Raw genomic sequence first — 24,036 nt, forward strand, 5'->3', positions numbered from 1 at the left:
GGACACATTTTCCTTTTCGGTTGCTCTGTCCTTTGGTTCGTGCTCGCCTCGCTTCTTCCACACTCCCTGCTCTCTAGCTCTCTCTGTCTCTCTCTTCTTTTCGAAAAATTTCCTAAGTCCGGGCTCTGGCTCGCGCTCCCTCCCCTTCCGCCCACCCCGGCCCCTCGCCGGCGCCCGCGGGAGGGGGGAGGGGGCTCGGCCTCGGGGGCCGCTGGGCGACGCGGCCCGGGGGGTGGAGCGTTGGCGTCGTGCGAGGGGTCGTCACCGGCTCGGAGACGCCCCCTCTCCCCCCGTGGCCGGCCCCGCTTGGGGCCCGAGTCAGGGGGGCGAGGGGGCGTCTCCCAGGCCCGTCCCGTCCCGGGCGCGGGCATAGGGACCCCCTCCCCGGGTACCCGTGGTGGGGGGGGGCGCCTCCATCCACCAGCTCCCGCCCTCCCCGCCGCCGCGGCCGCTCCTCATCCCTCCTCCTCCTCCTCCTCCTTCCACCCCCCTCGCCGCCGCCGCCTCCTCCTCCCCCCGCCTCCCCCCGCCCGCCGCGGAGCTTTGGGTCGGGGCGGCGGCGGGGCCCCGGCCGAGGCAATAAGAGCGGCGGCGGCGGCAGCGGCGGCAGCAGCTCCCGCAGCTCCTGCTCTGGTCCGCCTCGGTCCGCGGCGGCCATCAGACCCCTCGGCTTCGGCTCGAGGGGCCGGGGGCCGCGCGCTCGGCTCGGTCAGACCGACACCACCCTCCCCGCGCGGTCCGCAGTCCGCCCCGCGCGCTCCTCCCCGAGGAGCCGAGCCCGCGCCCGGCCCGCCCGCCCGGCTGCCCCGGCCCTCTCCGCCCGCGTGAGGCCGCCCGCGCCCGGCCCCGCCGCCGCCGCCGCCGCCGCAGCCCGGCCGCGCCCCGCGCCCCGCCGCCGCCGCCGCCATGGGCTGCCTCGGAAACAGTAAGACCGAGGACCAGCGCAACGAGGAGAAGGCGCAGCGCGAGGCCAACAAAAAGATCGAGAAGCAGCTGCAGAAGGACAAGCAGGTCTACCGGGCCACGCACCGCCTGCTGCTGCTGGGTAAGGGCGGGGCGGGGGGCGCCGGCCCCGGCCCGGCCCGGGGGCCCCTCGGGGCGCCCCGCAGGCCGCGCGCGCCGAGCCCGCCCCCCGCCCCGGGCGCGCGCTCCCGAGCCCGCCGCCCGCCCGCGGGCTCAGTCTCCCGGGGGCGAGGCCGGAAGGGGGACCCCGGGGCGCCATTCGGCCGGGCGGGGGCCCAAAATGGGTCCGGGGGCCGTGGCGACGCGGGCGTGGGTCCCCTCCCCAGGCCGCTCGCTCTCTGTGTCTTTCTCGCCCTCCCCCTCGCTCTTCTCTCTCTCTTTTTCCGCGAGGCCTACACGACGCCAGGGGTTCGGGTGCGTGTTGGGGAGGGGGAGGGGGAGTCCCAAAGGGCTCGGGAGACTGCGACAAAAAGAGGGTTTCGGGGACAGGAAATGGGGTGGCGGGCCGAGGGAGGGGGACCCGCCTCCGTTGGGTGTGTGATTTGTTGGGAGAGGGAAGGGGAGAAAGCGAGAGGGGACGGCGGAGAAGGGGGTGACGCGGGGGGGGGGGGGGCGCCGCGGTGGCGGAGGAGGCCTCGTCGAGGGGAGAGGTTCGGCGGGAGAAGTGGCCGAGGAGAGTGGGGGCGGGTGACATCAGCCCCTCGGAAGGGCTCGGAGTGGTAAAGGTGGTGCAGCGAGGGGGAGGGGGCGCGGGCGAGTCGTGGCGCCGGACGGGGGGGGGGCGGGCGGAGGAGGGAGCGCGGCGGCCGCTGGGCGCGACTTGGTGCGTTGCGGGCAGGACACACTGTGTGCGCGGAGCAGACGTGTCCCGGGCCGGGCCGGGCCGGGCCGTGGAAGGAAGAGAAAGAGAATCGAATAAAATAAGGCCGAAAAAAAAAAAAAATGGAGTTAGTACTCTAAGTGCCCAGTGAAGCCAAATGACACGTCATTTTACAGTATGACCTTTTTTCCCCTTCCAGATATGCAGGCTCTTTGAAAAGCAAAGAAGAGAATTAACTGTAGCAGCTGCCGCCCCCCCAAACCATTAACACACACACACACTTTCCTGTTAGTCGGCCACATTGAGAGTGCTTTGTGAAAAAAATGGAAAGAAAAAAAAAAAAGACATGCACAAATCAGAACTGGAAAATGACATTTGTCTGTAAATGGCTTCTTGGTCTGGAAATGGCGTGTTTTTTTTTGTCCTTTTCAAGGTGGGAGGGGGATTGAGAATGCTTTAAGGAAAAGACTTTTTTTCCAGGTGGAAGGAGATGAGACTACATTAGTTGTTTGTCAAGTGACATTTGGTTGTTTGGTTTGGGGTTTTCTCTTTTGATTGCGGTTTTTCCTCTTTGGCCAAAAAAAAAAAAACGCGGGTGGGGGGGTGTGTGAACTCTAAGGAGATGGCCTTTTCCCCTTTTGTCTTAAAGGTGCTGCTTTGGGAAAATCAAACAAAAGCATAAAAGAAATTGTTGAAATAACCAGAAGAATTACACAAGCATTAATTAGTATGGAAGTTTTCCACTTCCTTAGTAATTTGGCTATCTGAGTTAATTTGTGAATTTGCTAGGTTAAGACCTAGTTCATGGTCACATATCAACAGAACAGCTTGATTATGAAGAATAAAATGTAAAGGGCTGTTTTTTCTTTGTGGTGGCGTCTGCTTTGCTTTTTTTTTTTTTTGGATGGGTCACGTCTTTGTTCTCCTGGGTCCAGATTTATGTAAAGCAGAAAATTATTAAGTGAAAATAAGTCCCTTTGGTGTGTGTTTATGCATTTGCAATTACAATAATTAAATGGTACGTATGTTGAGGTGTCGTCAAAAACTTATAAAGGTGGAACTATGCTATGTGAATGTTAATGTGCCATGTAATTTGATTTCAAAGTATAAGCCTAGAAAAGTCTAGAATCTTTCCTAGGAACACTCCTGCTATCTGAATACTAATTTAAAACAAGTGTGATGTTAATGGTACCTTAAATTTCTAACAGCCTTGCACGGAGATCACAAAGTCTTCACTTGAGACTGTTGCTCTGAACACACCTGGCATCACTGGGCTAACCTTTCCCAGGTGTCCTAGCCCTATTACCATAATTTATTGAAGGCTCTGGCATATGGGGGTCTGCAGCCCAAGGCAGTGCCACACATTTTGCATCTTTAAATCGTGATTCTCACCAAATGATGCCCCCCCACGCAAAAGAGGAAAAGTAGTGATGCCCAGAATCCTCTTTTTTAATTTAATGATATGAAATCTGAGTGAATTACAGTATCACAAAAGATCTTGCAGTAATTTTTCAGTTCTCTAACTTCCTAAATGTGGAAACTGAGGCACGGACCTGTTTGTGCCCCTAAAGAGAGGTGATACACACTTGAACACGAGAGTGTTGGAGATTCTGATTAAGACTTATGTACTCTCTTCATGGAATCTCTTAATCGTACCTTTAATATTTTAATTTATGAGAGAGGCTCATTAAGATAGAATGTTTGCTTTGAAATCAATGTTTCTGTGGAAACTGATTTTAACTTTTTACAGATATTGATTACAGCCTTGTGAAAAGGCAAGAGAAGGAGGAATGCTTTGCTCTCTGGGCAGTAAAACAAAACAATTAATAAAAGTAAAAGTGAAAAAGAGAACTAAAAAACCAAACAGGTTTGTGCTTGAGGAGGACAAAAATTGTCCCCTCAGGGTTAGTTGTTGGAGAGAGTATCCATTTGCAAAAACAGAAAATGAGAAACTAGCAATCCTCCTTCTAGCTTGGTGGAACTGTGTTTCTTCCATAAAATATATGTTTTTACAAATGAAAGGTGGTTTAAAATGGGGGCACGTGCCCCTTCTAGCTCTGTTCGTTGGGAAGGGCTTGGAATCTTTGAAAATTCAGTGGTTCCCAGGAATATTTTCCCTTCTGATTAAAGTCCTGCCCTTTTAACATGCTAATAGGGTAGTTCTCAAGCCCTGTATTTAATATTTTAATGTGTTTCTCGAGAAGGTGACAGCAAATCAATGGTGTCCCCCCCCCATGGTTGTATCCAGAGTTTATCTTTAGAAAAACAAAAGTTAGCAGGAAAAGGGGGAGGGGCGTGGAGAAGTGGATAAAATGTAATAGTATGGGGCTTAGGGGTTGATTTTTCAGTAGCCCAGGGGGCGAGAACCCTGCAGAGAAGGCAGCAGCCTTGAGAAAACGTTGAAGAGGCAGTCGCTGCGTCAGTACGTGATCTGGGGGCGCCTGCAGGGCCGGGGCATTGTTTTGTGAATACTGGGGTATTTTAACCATGAAACATCTGACGAGCAGTGAATTATGTGGCCGTATACATTAATGTGTACATTTTTACCAGTGAACGCTCATAGTTCAAACATCCAGTTTCATGGCTTTAACAGCAATTTTCTTGACCCCCCCCTCCCATGACAGAATTGCGTCATTCTTTCTTTGCCCCTTTGCCCGCCCCACAAATTTTAAGGCAAACAAAAGGAAAAAGAAAACAAAACACCTAAACAAACCAAAACCTTTCATTCTTGTTTGTTGTTCTGACGGTGGAATACTGCAGGTACACACAAAGTTGGATGTTTATTTCATTTACTCTGCGTCGAAATGTCAAGGAAAATTGCAAGTCTCTTGTTTGTTTTTTGTGTGTTGCTTCTATGGAGAAAACGGCAGTCCTCTTTCTCTCTCCTCCCTGCCCAAAGTGTGTAAAATGCCTCCCTCTTAACCTGAGACTTACTTTCATTTTCTAGGTGCTGGAGAATCTGGTAAAAGCACCATCGTGAAGCAAATGAGGATCCTGCATGTTAATGGGTTTAATGGAGAGTAAGTGTCAAATCTGTGGCAAGGGCACAGGCAGAGTAACACATTGGATACTAACCTTTAGGAAGTTTAGGTAGCTTTTGGGGGCTGGGCAACGTCCGCTTGAATTTTTTCAGCCTACATGTTAGAAAATCCAGGGAAGAGCTCTTCAGGGGTTGTTCTCCTCTCCCTCCTTTTACTCTTTGGTGCAGCAACGAAACAGTAATAATAATAAAGCCCCAGTGTTGGCCCTGTGACGGGTCTGCGGCAGATTTTGGTGCAGTGGGTCTCAGACATAGCTGACTCTGGCCGTGGCCACCCTTTTGCCTGGTGACGCTGACCACTGCAGAGACGCCCCCCGCCCCCAAGCACATTTCAGCGCAATGCACCAGTGCAGGATGTTGTAAAGTACTAGGGAAACATGGTTTCAATAATATTCTCACATAAAACTAAGTTGGAAGAGTCAGCCCTTGTTCGTAATTCCTCATTCCCCACCCCTCACCCCCTTTGGAATTATCATGGGTAGATCATTGCTTCCCTTTTTAAAAATCGATGGTCTTGCCTAAAGAAAAGAAAAAGGAGACGTTTAAATGATGGAAAGGCTGGGAGTTGGGCACTTCCGGCCAGACCAAGAGATACTTTTGCCTTTGAAAAGTCCTTCAGGGCATTTTGCTATAGGACAATGTGACAATACCGCAGTGAGAATAAAGATGAAAGGAGAATGCCTATATCAGGGATGTAAAAGACGGGCATGGCGTTCTACTTGCCAGGAAGGATGCAAATAAGGGGCACAAGTCTCCCCAGACCCAGACTCTGTTTTCACGGGGGTGAGAGCAGTTAACCTCACTAGATTACAAACACCTGAAGCCACTAGTTTGCAGTTAGTAGTTGGTTAGCAATCCTATTCCCTTTCTTAAACCTGGATTCAATTGAAAGTTGCCTTCCCCCTTGGTTTCAAAAGGGAAGATTGAGTCAAAGGGGCATAGTTTAATTCAATTGTGCACCCAAAACAAACCAGTTAAAAAAAAAAAGTTACTGTCGCCTACTAAGGGGGGGGGCGTGACAAAGATGAATTTTATCACCTTTCAGAGGTAAAAGAACTGAGCTGAAGGCAGTTTATGGAAAACAGGCTCTTTATGGAAAATTCTAGAATTTCTTAGACCAAATAAGGGGGGTGGAGAAAAGGATGACATCACCCATACAAATGGACATTTTAGTTTAGGATGCTTTTTAAGCTTTAAAATTCAGAGGGATGGACTATTAACTTTATGAATGGCTCCTGATGAGTTACCGATATGCACATACATGCTGTTAATTAGTCAGTTCACTTGTCACAAACCAGTTCTGAAATTCTCAATTTCTGAAGCCTTGCCACCAGAGTTGCCATCCGTCAATTAAAACAAAAAACCTGAAATAGGCTTCTTGCTATGATTTTGTAATCTAAAGAAAAATCTTGCATAATTTTCCCCCCTGCAACTTGCTGGGGAGAGCTTCTTCATGAGGCTAGTTAAGCAAAAATAATTTGACCATGTACCCTCTAGATAAATATTTTGATTAAAACTGGACATGGCTCGAATTTTTTAAAAGGATGCAGCAGCCGCTGTTTACCTTAGCTCGAGTCCAATAGAAGATAGGACATCCTTGACATAATTAAAGTTTTATTACTCTGCAGATTGCCCTAAAATTTTTTAATTTTTAGGGAAAGGATTCTCCTCCCTAAGTGAGCCCGTTTGTAATGCAGACGAGGCATTTAAACCAGAACTTCTCTTTTCTATTTTTTCAAAAGAGGAAGCGACATTCCCAGTTTGCCTGCTTTGTAGAGGAAGCCATAGGTAATCTCCGAGGATGTTAAATTTAGCCCGTGAAAGTGACATACAGGGGAATTCTTTACGTGAGTTTAGAAACCTTATTTTTATCTTGTCCAACTGAGACTCCTTTTTTCTTTTTCCTCGCTGTGGTATTGTAACAAAAGCGGTTTCCTTTTCCACTAGGAATTCCCTGTGAAGTGGGGACATCCGTCCACGAAAGGGTGTTTTGTGTGGTGCAGGGTCTCTCCCTCCTTCCTCCATAAATGTGCGCTTTGTCAGGGCTGGGCTGAGCTATTACATTTGCCTTAACCGTCCGCAGACTGCTGTGCCAAGTACATCTGCAGAGTAACATGTCATTAATCTGACCTTCAGAAATACAGAGGTCAAATGCGGATTTTCCTAACACAACGCTAACTCTCTATCTTACATTAAAAAAAAAAAAGCGCCATTAACACTGATTGAGCTAATAAGCTAATCAAGTACAAACCCACGTAGACAGCTTAAGCCATCTTGCCCGTCCCATCTTCAAGGAGGATTTCCTACCATTCATGAAGATTGGGTTTTGGGGGGTGGGGAGGGTTGGTGGTAGTGGGTGGGTTTTATTCTTTTTATTTTTTGTTGCCTTATGGTCCAGGCACACTTTTAATTGATGATAGTTTATGGGGAGCAATTATATAGAAATAACATATGTAGTTTCCCGACTACAAAAAGGGAGGAAATTAATATTGGCACCAGGAAATCATGGGCCAAAAGCACCCATGTCTGTGTTCAGATGCAACATGGTGAAGATTGACGTCTGGGACAATCAGGGGCCTTATGCGCTGCTGTATTCTCCAAAGAATTGTGAGATAAATCACTGCTTTAGCTCCCTGATGCATGTACGTTTAGTGAAAGCACAAGAAAATAATTATCCGTCTCTTCTGTACCCGACGGGAGTCCCCAGAGGACTCTGCTAATACTGCAGCGAAGGTGTGGAATTCTTCCCTCTACGGCTTGTAGTCTCAGTAGACATTCCAATTTAGCCAGAAAGGCGACCTAAGAATTAACGGGAGGATGGTGGCCATTTGTTTAGGAATGTAGAGAGGCTGTGTGGGGTTTTTGTGAAATTGCGGTGCCTTGCAGATTAGGTGAGCTTTCAATCTCTCTTTAAAAGGGGCGGCGAAGAGGACCCGCAGGCCGCAAGGAGCAACAGCGATGGGTAGGCACATTCAAAAACAGAGAAACTTCTTCACACGCACATTTGACACACACGGAGGTCATACTGGGAAACTGAGGACACAGACCCGGGAAGAAAACCAAAATCATTTAAGGGCCATCATTCATCTTGGTATATGTCTGCAAACAGCATCATTTCTTAACATTTCAGAGCAAGTGAAGTGCAAAACAATTTTTTTTGGCCAACCTTAAAGTATAATTAGATCCAGCTGGGGGAAGGCTATAGATTTCGACTTTAGACGATCAGTTTAGGGTTTTTCTACAATTGATGTTTTTCCATATGGTTTCTATCCTCCCCCCCAACCCCCCAGCTCACCATTTGAATTGGCTACTTTTAAAACTGGCTACTTGTTTTTAAAACTACTAAATTTCATCTATCTAGTGGTTGGTCTGATTTTTAAATTTCAGACCTCGGGGGGGGGGGCTTTTTTTTTTTTTTACCTCTATTAAAATACGTGGTGCCACACTGTCCTTAATTTTGGGAAAACAAAATGCCGAAGAGGAGGGGAGGTCGTTGTTGAGAATGATCTCGAAAAGCCTCTGGTCTTTTTAAAATTGTCAACTTTATTTTAACCCAAGGCACTTTATGTTAGCTAATGGACAGGAAATTAATGATGGCCTCCATCTTTTTCCATTCATTATCAAATTATTTTTTTCCTTCACTTCCTGCATCCGCACTGCCCATCACGCCCGTGCGTGCGCGCACACACGCACACACACGCATGCCAGGTAACCCTCTGAGCACTGCTTTGCTTATTCAGCTTGCAGTGGGGGAGCAGCTATTTCTCCTGAGAACATGCAGAGCCGACTGACCTAGCCTAGGGCATCTCAAAGAAATAGCTTCTGTGGCCTGGGAGGGGAGGGGCAAAGGATACTGGGGGGGTCGGGACCAAGTAACTGACACATGTTTGTTCATCTGTTTTTTTTAGACAATAATACCCCTAGATGATGGCTTCAGTGTCTCATCTTCCCGGCTATGTCCTATCACACTTTGCATGCTGGAATTGCCCGTCTTAGGAACTTCTAATAAGAATACTATTCTGTTGGGGAGGGGGGAGGGGGGAGGGGGCCCTACCACCTAATCTCTAAAGATAACAACAAAAAAAAAAACCAAAAAAAAAAAAGAATCCCTAATTGACAAAAATGTAGTGTATCAGCTATCCAAGGCATCTACGTAAAAAGTGATTGACAGCTTACTGTACCAGAAGTCGGCATCTGAGAGCTATGACACATCTTTACTGAGCCACCTACTGTGTACTAGATGCTATGCTAGACCCCTGAACCCTTCTAATACCTACTAACAGCCTGCTCTTCTATCTGTGACTCTGTTCTACAAGTAGAAATAAGTATTAACATATGTGATAAATAAAACTTATCTGCATGTCTCAGCAATCCCTGTATCTTGCGTCTGTCTTCTGTCTTTTCCCACCAAAGGGAAAAAAGAAAGGCATAAAGATAAAAAAAGGTATAGAACTTAGTACGACATAGCCTTCCCCTAATACTTAGCTGAAGGGGGGGGAGCGGGGTGGGCAGCTCTTAGAATTCAAACCTAGCGTAGAAAGCAGCCCTGATCTGCTTTATACATGGAGGGGGTGGGGGTGGGGGAGAAGCTACAATATCCTATAAGTACTTCCAGCCCCCATTTTCCAGTCCATCAGAATTCTAGCAACTGATACACAATTTGGCTTTGTTAAGTAGCTTAGAGACATCTGAGGAATTTTCTCCGAATGTCACCATCAACATTAAGTTCATTAAGCGATAGTAAAAATTATGATAAACCTGCCAGCCCCCAGAATCATAGCTCCATCTACAGAGTAACTGCTTCAATGGAGGAATTTTTATGTTTTAGTATTACACGCCCGAATTAGATTTTAGATTTCTATTTTAGCTGTTTTGTACTTGATATACTCCCACACCTATTCACATACGTAGATGAATACTGAACACGTTCTCAGAATATCCGTATTTAAGACTGGAAGTTTTCCAATTAACATACTACTACTTAGACCAAAATATCAAACTGAATGAAAGCATCAGGTTTCTGGCAATAACTTTGCTCTTGCTCTTTGGTCATCTGGGTATTAAATACCCGGACATATCTAATTTTAACTCTGGTGGGACCATAAAAACCAGGTTAAAGGCTCTCAGTACCATGGAAATGGAGCTTGTTTCTAATGAATGGGAATGGATTTGTCCTATGGGGTTTTGACTTTGAATTCCTGGGTGAACGTTAGGGACAAACACGTGTCCTTTTAAAACTCCAACGTCTTAAATACCTGATTCAGACTGTAGCACCAAGTCTGGACACGATTAGTAATTTTCAGAAACGTACGAAGCAGAATAGCCCCACAGAGAGGGGTCGGGACACTCGCCCTTTAAGCCTAGGGTCGTTGCGTTAAGAGTCTGGGGGCTTGGGGCACGGACCCTACTCTCCTGGTTGGCAGCACAGCTTTCATATCCGTGCGTGGAGTTCTCCCGACCATGAGGGGGTTTCTGGTACCATCTGTCGCCCCACACCCTCAGCCCGTGATGAGCACAGCGCCTCTAAACCAGCTCCTGATTCCGGTGTGAGAGGGGCGGGGTCTCAAAGGCTAGTTTGCCCCTGGGGTAGGGATGAAATGCGATGAGATCATTCAGAAAACGAGGGCCCACCCCTCAAACGAATATGCAAGGAAAGGCCAGGTTCTTGAGGGGGCGGGGCTCTTGCAGGAGAGTACGTGACATCCCCCATCCCCCACCGCCGTGGTCCCCCGACCCGAGAGCCGCCTCCCCACGTCACATGCTGACCTCCCCCCTGGGCTGCACTTTGCTGTTACCCGCCCCCCTCCGCCCCCACCCCGCGTGTCCTCCGCATTAATGTCCTGTCGTGTTCTGCCTTGAGGGGCTACGTGTTTAATTTCTACCTCCATCGCACGACCCTTGGGCAGTTAACCCCGTGAATACCTCAAAAATTGGGACTCTCTTTAAAGACATTTCTTTAAAAATCCCGGCAAGAAAAACGTAAACTCTGTCTCCCCCTCTGTCGTCCTGCCTCTGTCACTCAGACCCTCCCTCCCTCAGCCTCAGTTCCCTCCTCTGTGAGGACAGCACCTTAGGTCCTCGTGACGGTGCTGTCACATCCCAGGGCCCAATACGCAGTAGGTGTGTCATGGCTGTGGGTTCAGTACCCCATCCCACCCCCCAAACCAAGAGGTGACGCCTGGGCAGTAGAGTGGCAAGACTTACACCCTGAGCAAGAGGTCCTTAACCCCTAAAAACACAAACCCGAGAATGTTCCCTGGCTGTGCCTGTGATGAAGGACAGTGTCTGAAAGACACAGGGGGACAAACAACGTCAGGGGACCACAGAGCCAAAGGGCGTGGCCTTTATCTGTGGTCCCAGGGACCCTGAATGTAGATGGTTCCACAGCTACACACAGGCCGTCCCAGGTGCCTAAGTTAAAATCAATAAGCAACAAACGCTAACCTCTACTTAACGGAGGGACATGAGCCACACCGCCTCCCTCCCCTCCCCCCAATAAATCCCAGATCATAAAGCCTTCCGGGGGCAGAACGTTATTTTACCTTATTCACATCGAGGGATCGATCTGTATTAACATCATCAACTAGGAATGTCATCCACTGCTGCTGGCTGCAGTGACTACTGAAATAAACAAAAATAAATAGGGCCCCAAAGCCCTCAAATCTGTAATTAACACCACCACCTGCATTTCATCCACTGGTTGTCCGTGTGCTCATCCAGTGACTGAGGAAGCCCCAAGGCACACCTTGAACTTTTCCCCCTCCCAACCCCACCCCCAAAGCAGGGATGCTAGCAAGGGCCAGTAGGAACCTTTTCGAAAGTGCTGGTGCGCGGTGTGGGCCTCAAGAAAATGGAAGCACCCCTGAATAGTGATGAGCCAGCCCCCACTTCTGGTACAGTAGCCTTGATCCTTATCTAGATGCCGACTTGGTAATCTGCCCCAATTGGGCGTGTCCTCAGGACACAGTCTGGGAGGTTATCATTTGAAACCACCTTTATTCACGAACCTCCAACCTCTGCACCGATCTGAACCCACCACTCCTTCAAGAACAGAATACTATTTTAGTTGGAAAATCGTGATTGAAGCGACACTGTGAGTCAGCGTGATGCAATATGATTTTTTTTTTTCCTTTTCAATCCCACTGTAGTGAGAAGGCAACCAAAGTGCAGGACATCAAAAACAACCTGAAAGAGGCCATTGAAGTACGTGCCTGGTCCTTTTTGTCATTCTTTTAGCCTCCCTGTCAGACAGCGCTGTTCCCCTGACCGCTTTGCTCCGTCATTTTCAGACCATCGTGGCCGCCATGAGCAACCTGGTGCCCCCTGTGGAGCTGGCCAACCCCGAGAACCAGTTCAGAGTGGACTACATTCTGAGCGTGATGAACGTGCCAGACTTTGACTTCCCTCCCGTAAGCTAAGCCCGTGCCCCTTCCCACCCCACACACCCCCTGGGATGTCCCCCGCACAGGCACGCTGCCAGCAAAACCCATTTCTGTGATATTGATAGGAAAAATAATCATTAGAGCTTTGGTCAAGATGGATGAGCGAATTTCTGTCACCCCTCGTGAGTCTTGGCTCGCCCGTCCCCACAAGTAAACATCACAGTTCAGTACTACAGTTCTTGCTGTATTAGACTGTAAATCTTTATGAGAAAAAGTCATGAGTTGTGGCAGCCTTAATTATTCCCTTATACACATCTTGTGACAAACTGTTAAGTATGGCACACAAATGCTAATTGTCTAGCTAATCGAGAATATCCTAAGATACCAAGGAATGCAGAAATGAGGTGCCAGCTCTGAGTTTTATAAACGGAAGATATTCTCATTTGAAACAATTTGCCATTTAACCTTTATTAAGGTTTTTCTAAAGTCAGTCCTTGTCTTGGGGCAAATGAAGTCTTTTCTCATTATTCAGAAAAAAGAAAGAAAAGACCTTCACCTAAATAAATCATAACCCAGGCACTGTCCTCTATGCACCCTGGCTGGCGTGGACACTGCTTACAAAGATTTGTCTGCTCCATAAAGAACTATTTTTAGGGAACACAAGATTGCCTGTGGCCCAAGCGTATATGTTTTGACCCCTTTGTGGGGGAAGAATAGTTTATAAGAGGGGAACAGGAAACAAGATGGAAAGATGGGCAAGTTTATAAGGCCCAGAAGGAAAAGACTTGTCTACAGCAAAAACAATGACTTATTGTTGCCTTTTGTCAGGCTTTCGTGGGAATTTGTGTTTGTGTATTTTAAATGGGTTTGGCTGCAAACTTCTCCTAGCAAGGAAGCAGTATTAGTAAGTATGGCTAGGTAAATTCTTTTAAATGGAAAAGAAGTCGAGCAGTAAACACAGCACACATAATGCCAAACACAGACTCTTTCATGAGACGTGATTCTGTATTTCTAATAGGAGAAAAAAGGCAGCCCGTTAAAAATACACCAGGACGGTGACCTCTTAAGAGGATCTTCTGTTAGCTGAACTTCACGTTCCTGCCTACTTTTGACCCTTTTCTTGCTGCATTCACATTGCAGAAGAACCTTTTCTTTCCTTTTAAGGGACGAATTGCCCCGATACAATTAAAAATGTTATTCTGTTCAAATGAAATGCGAATCATGGCCTGCTGCCGTTTAGAACCGCGCAGGTCACTTGCTCTTTTGATCGACGGGCATTGATGGGCAAGGTCGGATTTGCCAGCAACTCCCAACCATAATATTTTTTTTTCTAAAATTCAAATAATTTTCCTGGAAGGAAAATTTCGATCCCACCACATCTTCACAAATGAAAACGTCTCGTTTCCACGACATGGAATCATACATTGGCGGCGCCTCCTAATGAGTTACTAGTTCTCCTAGATGAGCCGTTGGGTGAGCAAACGTATTCAGTAGTCTACTCTGGCCCCGCCCCCCACTCCAAAAACTATAGGCTGAAAACTACCCAGGAACAGTAATTCACAATAAGAGGACGGCTGGATTCAATTTCTGAATACGTTTAGCACACTGAAGGTCTTTATGAACGCCCATTCCTGAGTTCGCCCCGAAATTGGGAATAAGCACACCCAGGGTTGGTGGCAGAGTGAACTCCGGTCTCATTGACTTGGAGCAGCTCCCGCGTCTAAACCTTCCCTCTCGTGTTCACTTTCAGGAATTCTACGAGCACGCCAAGGCTCTGTGGGAGGACGAGGGGGTGCGTGCCTGCTACGAGCGCTCCAACGAGTACCAGCTCATCGACTGTGCCCAGTAGTGAGTAACCCCGGCTCCACATCCGCACGTGAGATAGGCACACACGGGCGGGCGCACGGAGAGAACCTTACAAACCTCGACTCCCACTTTTCAAGTTACTTGTAAATGAGTTCTTTTCATAGAAGCCAGCCAGTTATTCCCACCTGCGGTTAGAAAGTTCTAGTCTGATTCATTTGTTTTATAAAGCCCTTAATTGCACTTTTTAGTGCGGTGACATTCTTTTTATACAAACAATGCCTGTTAGAGCAAAATGATAATTACCTGCAATAAAGTGACATTCATAATTAGTGAGCTTGAAGTAATTAATTGAATTGACCTCCAAGCGTTTGGGGAGATAGGGCAGCTCTCACACTTTGCATCAGGTAGAAATATTCTATCTTATTGCTGTAATGTAAAAACCTGACAAAGAGGAACAGTGAGGACAAAAATATGCCTCCTCCTCCTTGGTGACTGATAAGTTGCTTTGCTATTTCTGCTATCAGGTAGGTGACTACAGTAGCTTCCACAGTGCCATATTTCTAGTTCATCTAGAGTCGGGGACTGTGTTGAATTCCATTTCCTATCCTTATTTATTCATTCACACTGGGCCTTAATTCAAGGATGCTCCCCCCATGGCTCCCCCCATGGGGTCCTTGCTCTGTCCTTTCATGGGCTGCCTTCCAGTGGATGTGATAACACAGCTGGAAAGTTGCCTTTTAAATAGTTTATGACCCTCCTCATCCTGTACATAACATAGCAAATATGTGAGGTTCAGAGCCATCAAAAATATTTTAAAGGTATCGTTTGTTTGCTGACATTGCACAAATGTACTAAGTGGGCTCAGTTATCATTTTCTCAAGTTGGATTGTCTTTTATGACCGGGGGAAGGGCAAGAGAGATTTGTGATATTTTAGCCTCTCTCATGTAAGTAACTGAAACTCACAAACAATTTTGCTATTGAAAATATTAAGTAACCAGGACCAAGGTACCCCGGCTGGCTCACAACAAGCTAAAATCGCATGACGTAGGAGCCCCACGCCGGAGGACCTTATTGTGAAAACCACTCGAATAAACAGGAGGGAGGAAGAGGTGACAGCGCTCAAACAGCAAACGCGAAGCAAGCTCCCCAGAATCCTGTTAGAGACACATCACACAAGCTGATGTTAGGGGCTGTGAAACCTATCAATTTATCTTTCCCTGGCCCTGCTTTCCCATCGAAAATGCATTTGATTATTTTCAGTTGTCACACCTGTAGCTATTTTGTGATTTTTTTTTTTTTTTTTTTTTTTTTTTTTAAATATACAAGCAAATCTGTATATTTTTTCAAGGAGCAGAAAAACAGTCCATCTGGGCCAGTCCCTGTGACCCTCCCACCCCCACCCCTTCTTCAACAAAGCCCCTGATTTTCTCAAAAGTTTGAGCTTAAAGCTGGAAGTGCTAATTATAGTAACGCAAAACAAATGGAAATCCTGGAATTGTTTGCCTTTTGTATTTTGGATCCAAGTCAGAAGTACAGGTACAAGATTAGGAGGGTTTAACCATCCCAGTTTTGAGCGCTCTGGAAGTGGGGAGGGTGTAACAACTTCATTGATGAACAGTTAGCCAGTTTTTTTTTTTTTTGAATCTCACACCATTTAAAAGTTGTTTTTTTAAGGCAAAATTCAGTTACTCCTGCAACTTTATCTGAAAATGGCAACATTTGCACAATTTATGGAAAGTTTCAAGGGAACTCCAGGGAAAAAGGGAACATAGCTTGAATCTTAGAAAATGTCTTCCCCAGCCCAATGATTAAAGTAGCCCTGCCTCTGCAGTGACCAACGTGTTTCTGGTTCAACGGCCTTTATGTTAAAGTTGAGCTCCTGGTACCTTGCCCGTTCCTTAAGGTGCCTATTTTTATTTGTTGAGCTGGGGTTTGGCTGGCCTTACTCCAGATGTCTCTCTCACAAGATTTGGTGCTGATGATCTATTTATAGAACTGTGGTTCTGTTGCCATGGCAACGTGCTGCAGGCCAGGGCGGCTGGGGAGCTATTTCTGGCCCGGTGCTGTAATGTAAGACTGATTGGGCAAGTCGGTATATCCTCTAAGCCAGACTAACTTTAAACTGGTAAAAAGGAAGGGGCGGGGAGGGGGGGGAAACCTTATAGAATTTCTTTAAATAGACTTTTCTCTCTTTGTGATTTTTTTCCTGATTAGCCCGCTTTACAATCCAGACCCCTGCCCCCCAAAAAGCTGGTTTTAATATTAACTTTTCACAGTAATTAAATTAGTCCAGTCTTTTAGAAGTTATTTTTCCTAACAGTGTATCTAGTCAGGCAACACAAGCAAGATACTTTTTACTTTGGGAACAGTTATGGCTGTGGAGCGGGAGATAGAAAACACTGCTTTTCCCTCTAAAGCTTTTACATCACTAATGATGGCCCCTGAGACCGCCCCCGCCCCTCCACTGTACTTGCTCCCTGCCCAGATAAGGGCCCCTAACCTGGATGGCCGTGAGGTTTTTTGAAAACTCAAAGTTTAATATCTGGACTGTTCTATTTCATGGACCAAGTGGAACGGAAGGGAACTTTGTGTCTGTTTCCTGTTCACTGTGGTAAGGGCCAAAAGGGCCCCTTCTTAAAAGTAGAAGGAAGGGATACCCTTTCTGAGTAACTCAATCTTATTTTCATTAGTTCCTTGTTGGAGAGGGGGGGGCGGGGGGAATCCTTGTTTCTTTAAAGTGTGCCATATTTTTCATTAAACAAAAAACTGTGTGGCGTGGAAGGGTACAGTTTTCAAACTACTTGCCATTTTAGTCAAAGGCAAACAATTTGAAAATCTGAATATTTTACTCAGTCTTTATCAAATGGCACAAAATCAGACCTGGTTTTGGGCCTTCAGCTAATTGACATGCACAGAACCGGCCTTTTAAGCTTAAAGCAAGACCAGAGCTCTGCACTGACCTGTGCTGTGCCTGTAGGCCAGGGGTCCTGAGAGCCCACCCCGAGCTCCTGGCTCCTAGACCCACTGGTCAGCCAGGTACATTTATCTTAAAGTCTGTTTGCTCTAACCTTTTCTAAGGCATAAGCTTGGACTCATAATGAACACAAGCAAACTCCGCATTGACTTAATGCCAGGTAACTGTGGGGTGATCATTCCCATTTAGCTGGACTTGGCAGAGAGGCAGGAATAGTGGGCGAAGTGGCGTGAGTGCGTGCTCACCCCTGTGCATTTTTCTTTCCCTCCCAGCTTCCTGGACAAGATTGACGTCATCAAGCAGGCTGACTATGTGCCCAGCGACCAGGTATGCACACGGTCTCACAAGCAGAGGACGCAGAGCCTTCTTTCCGAACTAGTCAAGACTTTTGCTCCAGACTGTCAATTATTAATAATGTTTTGGTTCGTTTGGATGAGATCCCCTGACCTAAGATTTTGTTTTAGGACCTGCTGCGCTGCCGCGTCCTGACCTCTGGAATCTTTGAGACCAAGTTCCAGGTGGATAAAGTCAACTTCCAGTAAGTAAATGGCTCCCTTTTAAAAAAAAAAAAGAGAGAGAGAAAGAGAGAGAGATTTCTTGATGTTCCCTCTGGCAGGGAGAATGGTGGACCAGTGTTGGCCCTTGGAGTGACCAGGTGTCATTTCTCTCCTGCAGCATGTTCGATGTGGGCGGCCAGCGTGATGAACGCCGCAAATGGATCCAGTGCTTCAATGGTACGGAAGCCATGGGCTTAGGTCTTTAAGGACATTTTGGTTTTTTCATCGTTAAGGATCATTTTCTCTTCTAACGTGCACTGCTTTTGCTTTCTTGTGCCGAAGATGTGACTGCCATCATCTTCGTGGTTGCCAGCAGCAGCTACAACATGGTCATCCGGGAGGACAACCAGACCAACCGCCTGCAGGAGGCGCTGAACCTCTTCAAGAGCATCTGGAACAACAGGTTTGGGCGGTGACCCCCTGGTCTCCTCCCCACTGATCTCAAGGCCCTGTATTTGCATGGCTAGTAGAAAAGGATCTTGTGCAAGTTCTTGGGCAAGCATCTCAAACCCCTTGCAGAAAGAATCCTTTCTTTTCCTGAGCGTTAAACCTGTGTCTCTCTTTCTTAGATGGCTGCGCACCATCTCTGTGATTCTGTTCCTCAACAAGCAAGATCTGCTCGCTGAGAAAGTCCTTGCTGGAAAATCGAAGATTGAGGACTACTTTCCAGAATTTGCTCGCTACACTACTCCTGAGGATGGTATGTGTGGCCTTCTGCAGTTGATCAGTGCCCCCTTGGTCCTACGGGGTGTCTTGCATATGTTAAAAATTTCTGTTCTGGATTTTTAAAAATGAACATCCTCTAAGAATGGAACCCCCCGCTCCCTCAACCACCACCACACTATAAGGGATCTGTAGGGGGAGCCAAAGAACCTTATTTTAATCACTTAAGTAACAAAATATTTACATTCTTTGCAGCGACTCCCGAGCCCGGAGAGGACCCACGCGTGACCCGGGCCAAGTACTTCATTCGAGATGAATTTCTGGTGAGTAGAGACTGTCTTTGGTTCCCTCTCTCTGCTTGTTCTCTTATTCTTAGGGGTGTAAGTTTCCTTACTTCTAAATTTGGGGATCAAACCATCCAGTTCCTCAGTGTTATTTCATCAATAGTCAGTATGAATTTAGCCTTTGTGCCCCTCAACTTGGGTTTGTTTTAACATAACATCAATGACTGGTGGGCAGTCCTTGGTAGGTGACCCCACTGCCGACAGGGGGACTTACTGGAGAGGCGGCACTGACCGAGTTTCCTTCTGTGCCCACAGAGAATCAGCACTGCTAGTGGAGACGGGCGCCACTATTGCTACCCTCACTTCACCTGCGCTGTGGACACAGAGAACATTCGCCGTGTGTTCAACGACTGCCGTGACATCATCCAGCGCATGCACCTCCGTCAGTATGAGCTGCTCTAAGAAGGGAACTTCCAAATTTAATTAAGGCCTTAAGCACAATTAATTAAAAGTGAAACGTAATTGTACACGCAGTTGATCACCCACCATAGGGCATGATTAACAAAGCAACCTTTCCTTTCCCTCAAGTGATTTTGCGAAACCCCCTTTACCCTTCAGCTTGCTTAAATATTCCAAATTTAGAAAGCTTAAGGCGGCCTACAGAAAAAGATAAAGGAAAAAAAGGCCACAAACGTTCCCTCTCTCTTTAAGTAAGTAAAATAACAGCAGCAAACAGAAATAAAGAAATAAAAGAATAAATGACATAAATGAAACAAATGAAATAAGTATTGTGTTGTGCAGCATTAAAAAAATCAAAATAAAAATTAAATGTGAGCAAAGGATGTGACTCCCGTGAATTATTTGTGGTTTCAAGCAAACACCCATTGTTCAGGGTTTTGACTGCATCAGAAGTTGGGAGGCCCCCGTGGTGAGGTGACAAGGCCCCAAGGTTATAAGTGGGTATAAAATATTGCCACTCTATGTTTTTGTTGACCGAACCTTGGGTTTCTGAAAACAATTTGCAGACGATACTAAAATATTGCCACTCTATGTTTTTGTTGACCGAACCTTGGGTTTCTGAAAACAATTTGCAGACGATACAAAATGTCCACTCTGTCCTCCTCTCGAACCCATGCCCCATAGAAAACCACTAAGCCCCATCAAAAAAGTTCTATGCTTTGATCACTGCTGCCCTATCCAAAGAGTCTATCAACTTATACCCTTATGTATTGTCTCACAGTGTGCCTGCTTACCTAGTCTCCCCAAAGAGGTGTTTGAATTTCAGCTGTCTGTCCTGCATTAAGACAGGGACTCAGCTGGGTGGGAGGAATTTAGGAATGCAGTTTACAATCAAGAAAAGAGTTATTCAAGGAATGGTGTACAATGTATATTAAATATCACATTTTACACTTTAAATATCTTAAAATTTTGTCAATTATATCTCAGTAAAGGCGGGAGGTGGGGGTTGAGGAGGAATAAAGCTGCTACTAAGCTATCAAATAATGAGAAAGAAATGGTATAGCGATTTGGGGAAAAAAACTGGATCCCTACCTCATTCCATACACAAATGAACTCAGTGTGGGTCAAACACATATGTTGAAATACAAAAAGTTACTTTCAAAAAGGTCATTTTTAGGGCTTCCCTGGTGGCACAGTGGTTGAAAGTCCGCCTGCCGATGCAGGGGACGTGGGTTCCTGCCCCGGTCCAAGAAGGTCCCACATGCCGCGGAGCGGCTAGGCCCATGAGCCATGGCCGTTGAGCCTGCGCATCCGGAGCCTGTGCTCCACAACGGGAGGGGCCACAACAGTGAGAGGCCCGTGTACCGCAAAAAAATAATAATTAATTTTTTAAAAAGGCAATTTTTACAATTAAAATCTTGGTTTATAGAAGGCCTCTCTAAGCATGACCTAAGATTTAAAAAACAAGGCGCTGGGGTGGGGGAGGACCGTACGAAAATTAAAATCAAATATGAATGGGGGTGGGAGTGGAGACTGGGTAAAAACCTGTAACAAAGGGTTAATTTCCCTAATAAGCAAAGAGCTCTGAAGAATTAATAAGCAAGCCCATCACAAAAATGGGCAAGGTACATAAACCAGCAATTTTACTTTTTAAAAAGGTACAAATAACTAATTATCCCTACCTTGTTCCATACACGAATGAACTCAACGTGGGTCAAACACATATGTTTAAGTACAAAAAGTTACTTTAAAAATGGCAATTTTTATAATTAAAATCTTGGTTTATAGAAGGCCTCTCTAAGCATGACCTAAGATTATTAAAAAAAAACATAAAGGGGTGGGGGATGACCATACAAAAATTAATATCAAATATGAATGGGGTGGGGGTGGAGACTGGGTAAAAATCTGTAACAAAGGGTTAGTTTCCCTAATAAGCAAAGAGCTCTGAAGAATTAATAAGCAGACACCTCGCAAAAATGGGCAAGGTACATGAACAAGCAATTTTACTTTTTTAAAAAGGTACAAATAACTAATTAACATTGGGGAAACCATGCAACCTCACTCATAATGAAGTGAAATACAAATAAAACAATCTTCCACCACTGTTGGGGGAAGGGGTGGCCACCAGCACTCATGGGCCCCATATCAAACTCTGAATCCTTGGTGGGTTATGGCTTGGACCTGAGGTCCACTTGGGCTCCCTAGTCCTTCACCCCCCCCCCCAGGCTCATCCCTTAAGTTCACGGTCACCCATGGTGTGGCTTCCTGGAGGGGTGGGAGGGAGAGACCAGTTTGCCCCCAGCATCAATCATTGCACCCTCTGAAACTGGGCAAATGGGACATTAATCAAGTTGATTCTGTAATTCAGGCCAAAAACCTACTTCCTGTTCCATTTTCTAGGTCAAATTAATCCCAGGCAATTAATCCTCAAGCAGAGTATACCGGAGGTGAGCAAAGCATGCCCCACGGAGGGCAGAAAAAGTAGCGAATACCCCATGTCCATAAACCTTCCCAAAGCTTCCTATGTAACATTCATTCCACATAAAAATTGTTGGCTTACTAGGTAGATTTCGTTACAAAACGACCCTCAAACCGCCCCCCCAAATTAACATATAATCTACACGAGTGCTTGCTATGCAAATATAGCCAGAAGACCAGTCCCCAAATTCCCATAATCATCCAAAGTACTCCAAATAAACACAATTAACTAAACCCTAGGCAACAAGTACAAGACCAGCCCACCATACAAACACCCATCCAAGTAAAGTGCTGGCGGAGAATAAAGTCCCAAAGCCCCTCTTCCAGTATGGCCGCCTGTATGCCCCGCCCACACAGAAATTCTAGAGCCTTCTCTGAATAATCCACGTAAGATTGTCATAGTGCTAGCCACATAGCCATCACAATTAGGAAGCAAATTCTCAGGCTATAGAACATTTATACATAGAAAACGATATCCCAGAACCCCCGGCCCTTGCTGGTCAAAACTGGCAGAGACTTTGCGATGACGTCCAGAAAGAGGGTAATAAAAGTCACGGTTATCCATCACCTACTATGTGCCAATTAAATCACTGCCCAATGAGACCCGTTCAGCTATTACTGCCATTTTACAAGGCCTAGAGAGGCCAAAGTAACTTGCCCCAAGAGTTAAGCAGGGAAAATGGGCTTCAAACTCAGGTAGCCAAAGCCCACTGCTTGGCTACTACAATGTCCTGTAGTTCTAAAAGATATAGAAAAAAAGAGAAGGTCTACTGCTCTTCTCTCCTGGATGCCAGCTGCCAGGAGCCCAGGACCCATGACCCCAAGGGGAAATCCTGCATGTCTCCATTGATTCCATATCCAGTGGTGATGGTGGGGTGGGGGTGGGGGTCGTGAGCAGGTCGGGGCGGGGAGAGGGACGTCCTCGTCCCTCAGAGAATGGCACTGGACACACTCCTGCCTTACCCCCAGTTCAGAGGTTTGCCATGGGGCCACCTCCAGTCACTCACATGTGTTTCAGGGTCCCTTCTCCTCCTTGGGATTTATCCCTTCTACTAAAACAATTTCATTTTCGTTTTCCCTTTGACTTGGTACCAAACGTAACTCTTATAGGGCTATTTTAAATTCTAGGATCTTCAGAATTCCAAAAAATCATGAAGAATTTCATCTAAATATTTGATTACAATAAACCATTCGTTTTTTAATTGTTAGCTGAATCTTACTTAATCTTAATCCCTACTCAAATGCAAAACAACATATTTTTCTAAAAGTAACAATTTGTGCTCCACTTTATAAAGCTGTAGAGGCCAAATATTAAAAATAACTATTCTCTGATCTTTTTTAGATTAAAAATAATAATAATAATAAACCACTAAGCCCCCTGAGGGTTTATTTAGTTTGAGGAGGGTCTAGAATTGGGCAGAAATTTTACCCACCTTCACTTTTATTTCAATGTAGGCAAAATTATCCCCAAAGAAATGGCCACCTCAGAACAGCCTTTCTATGTCAAATGGTATTCTCTTATGATAATGGTTTCTTGGACATTTTTGGTGATCTTTTTACTCAACAAATATATAGAGAGTACAGAACCTATGCCAGCCACTGGGAGTTCTGCTCTCATGGGTAAGTTCTATCAGGGGAGACATGCCTTTACCAAATAAATAACTAAAAGAATTACAAATGATGAAAAGGTCTCTGGGCTAATAAACAGGATGGTGGTGATGGGGAATGGGAGCTATTTGGGGAGGGATTCCACTTGAGATAGAATAGCCAGGGAGGGCCTCTCAGAGGAGGTGACTTTTCTTATGGGAATGCAAAGGATGACAAGGAGCTAGTCATCTAAGTATGAGTGGCAAACATCACTATTCTTTAATCAATATTACTTATTAAAACATTATAATTAACATTTATGGAGCACTTTACCATGTGCCAGGCACTGTCCTAGGCCCTTTATATGGATTATCTCATTTAATCATTTTGAATCCCTAGGAGGATATACCCTATCATCTGTACAAGATGTAACCAATCTGTATCCCATTGTACAAAAATGAAAAAGGTAAAATACATCTAAAACATTGTGAATAATTTATGCAAATCATGCTTTTAACAATGGTTACACTAAAAAGGCCATGCAATATGCACTTAATTTGTGAAATTGCTACTCAGGTTCCTAACTTAGAGTTGGCGAATTTGGTGTCTCTACAATAATTTTTCTGTATATAAACATTTACATACTATGAACAACTAAAACTGTCTGGTTTTGCCTAAAAACTGCCTGGTTTCGCCTATCTTACTTCCTCTATCAGTTAGGAATGTATTCAGCTGCAAATAATGGAACCCTGACTTGGAGCGGCACAAACAGAGGCTTATACCTCTTACTTACCAAGAATTCCGGAGGTAGGTGTTTCCTGGTGTTATCTCAGCAGCTCATCAATGGCAGAGCCTATGCCTCCACAATTCTCGTGGCTTCTCTCCTGTTGTTGCAAAATGGTACCATGTCTTAGCCTAAGGCAGAAAGGAGAAGAAAAGGACAGCCCAATCAATTCTCTCATCAGGAATGCAAATGCTTTGTAAATGCCCTTTGTTCTCTCTACCACGTGAAATATACATAG

At 46.0% G+C, this 24,036-nt stretch overlaps 1 protein-coding gene across 10 annotated transcripts in view; it reads left to right on the forward strand.

Moving 5' to 3' along the window:
* The window catches only part of LOC111186741 (guanine nucleotide-binding protein G(s) subunit alpha), a 54,271-nt gene extending 34,941 nt beyond the window's left edge, over nt 1-19,330 (forward strand). For 2 of the 10 annotated variants that reach the window (XM_022597599.3, XM_022597600.3), the window contains 12 exons: nt 4,731-4,803; nt 7,741-7,785; nt 11,972-12,026; nt 12,113-12,232; nt 13,956-14,053; nt 17,259-17,313; nt 17,451-17,524; nt 17,662-17,720; nt 17,826-17,946; nt 18,113-18,243; nt 18,462-18,529; nt 18,806-19,330. In XM_022597599.3, the coding sequence (XP_022453307.1) occupies nt 4,731-4,803; nt 7,741-7,785; nt 11,972-12,026; nt 12,113-12,232; nt 13,956-14,053; nt 17,259-17,313; nt 17,451-17,524; nt 17,662-17,720; nt 17,826-17,946; nt 18,113-18,243; nt 18,462-18,529; nt 18,806-18,952 (1,046 nt within the window). In that variant the 3' untranslated portion in view covers nt 18,953-19,330. Of the gene's footprint in view, nt 1-806; nt 1,046-4,730; nt 4,804-7,740; nt 7,786-8,312; nt 8,316-11,967; nt 12,027-12,112; nt 12,233-13,955; nt 14,054-17,258; nt 17,314-17,450; nt 17,525-17,661; nt 17,721-17,825; nt 17,947-18,112; nt 18,244-18,461; nt 18,530-18,805 lie in introns of those variants that run through there. The other 8 variants (XM_089897114.1, XM_022597602.3, XM_089897116.1 and 5 more) reach the window with 8 other exon arrangements.
* Nucleotides 19,331-24,036: the final 4,706 nt, after the last annotated feature.

This window comes from Delphinapterus leucas, chromosome 15 (genome assembly GCF_059928025.1).
Source record: "Delphinapterus leucas isolate spDelLeu-1000000601 "Yukka" chromosome 15, BTC_Dleu_Yukka2, whole genome shotgun sequence".
In the NCBI taxonomy this organism is placed as follows: Eukaryota; Metazoa; Chordata; class Mammalia; order Artiodactyla; family Monodontidae; genus Delphinapterus; species Delphinapterus leucas.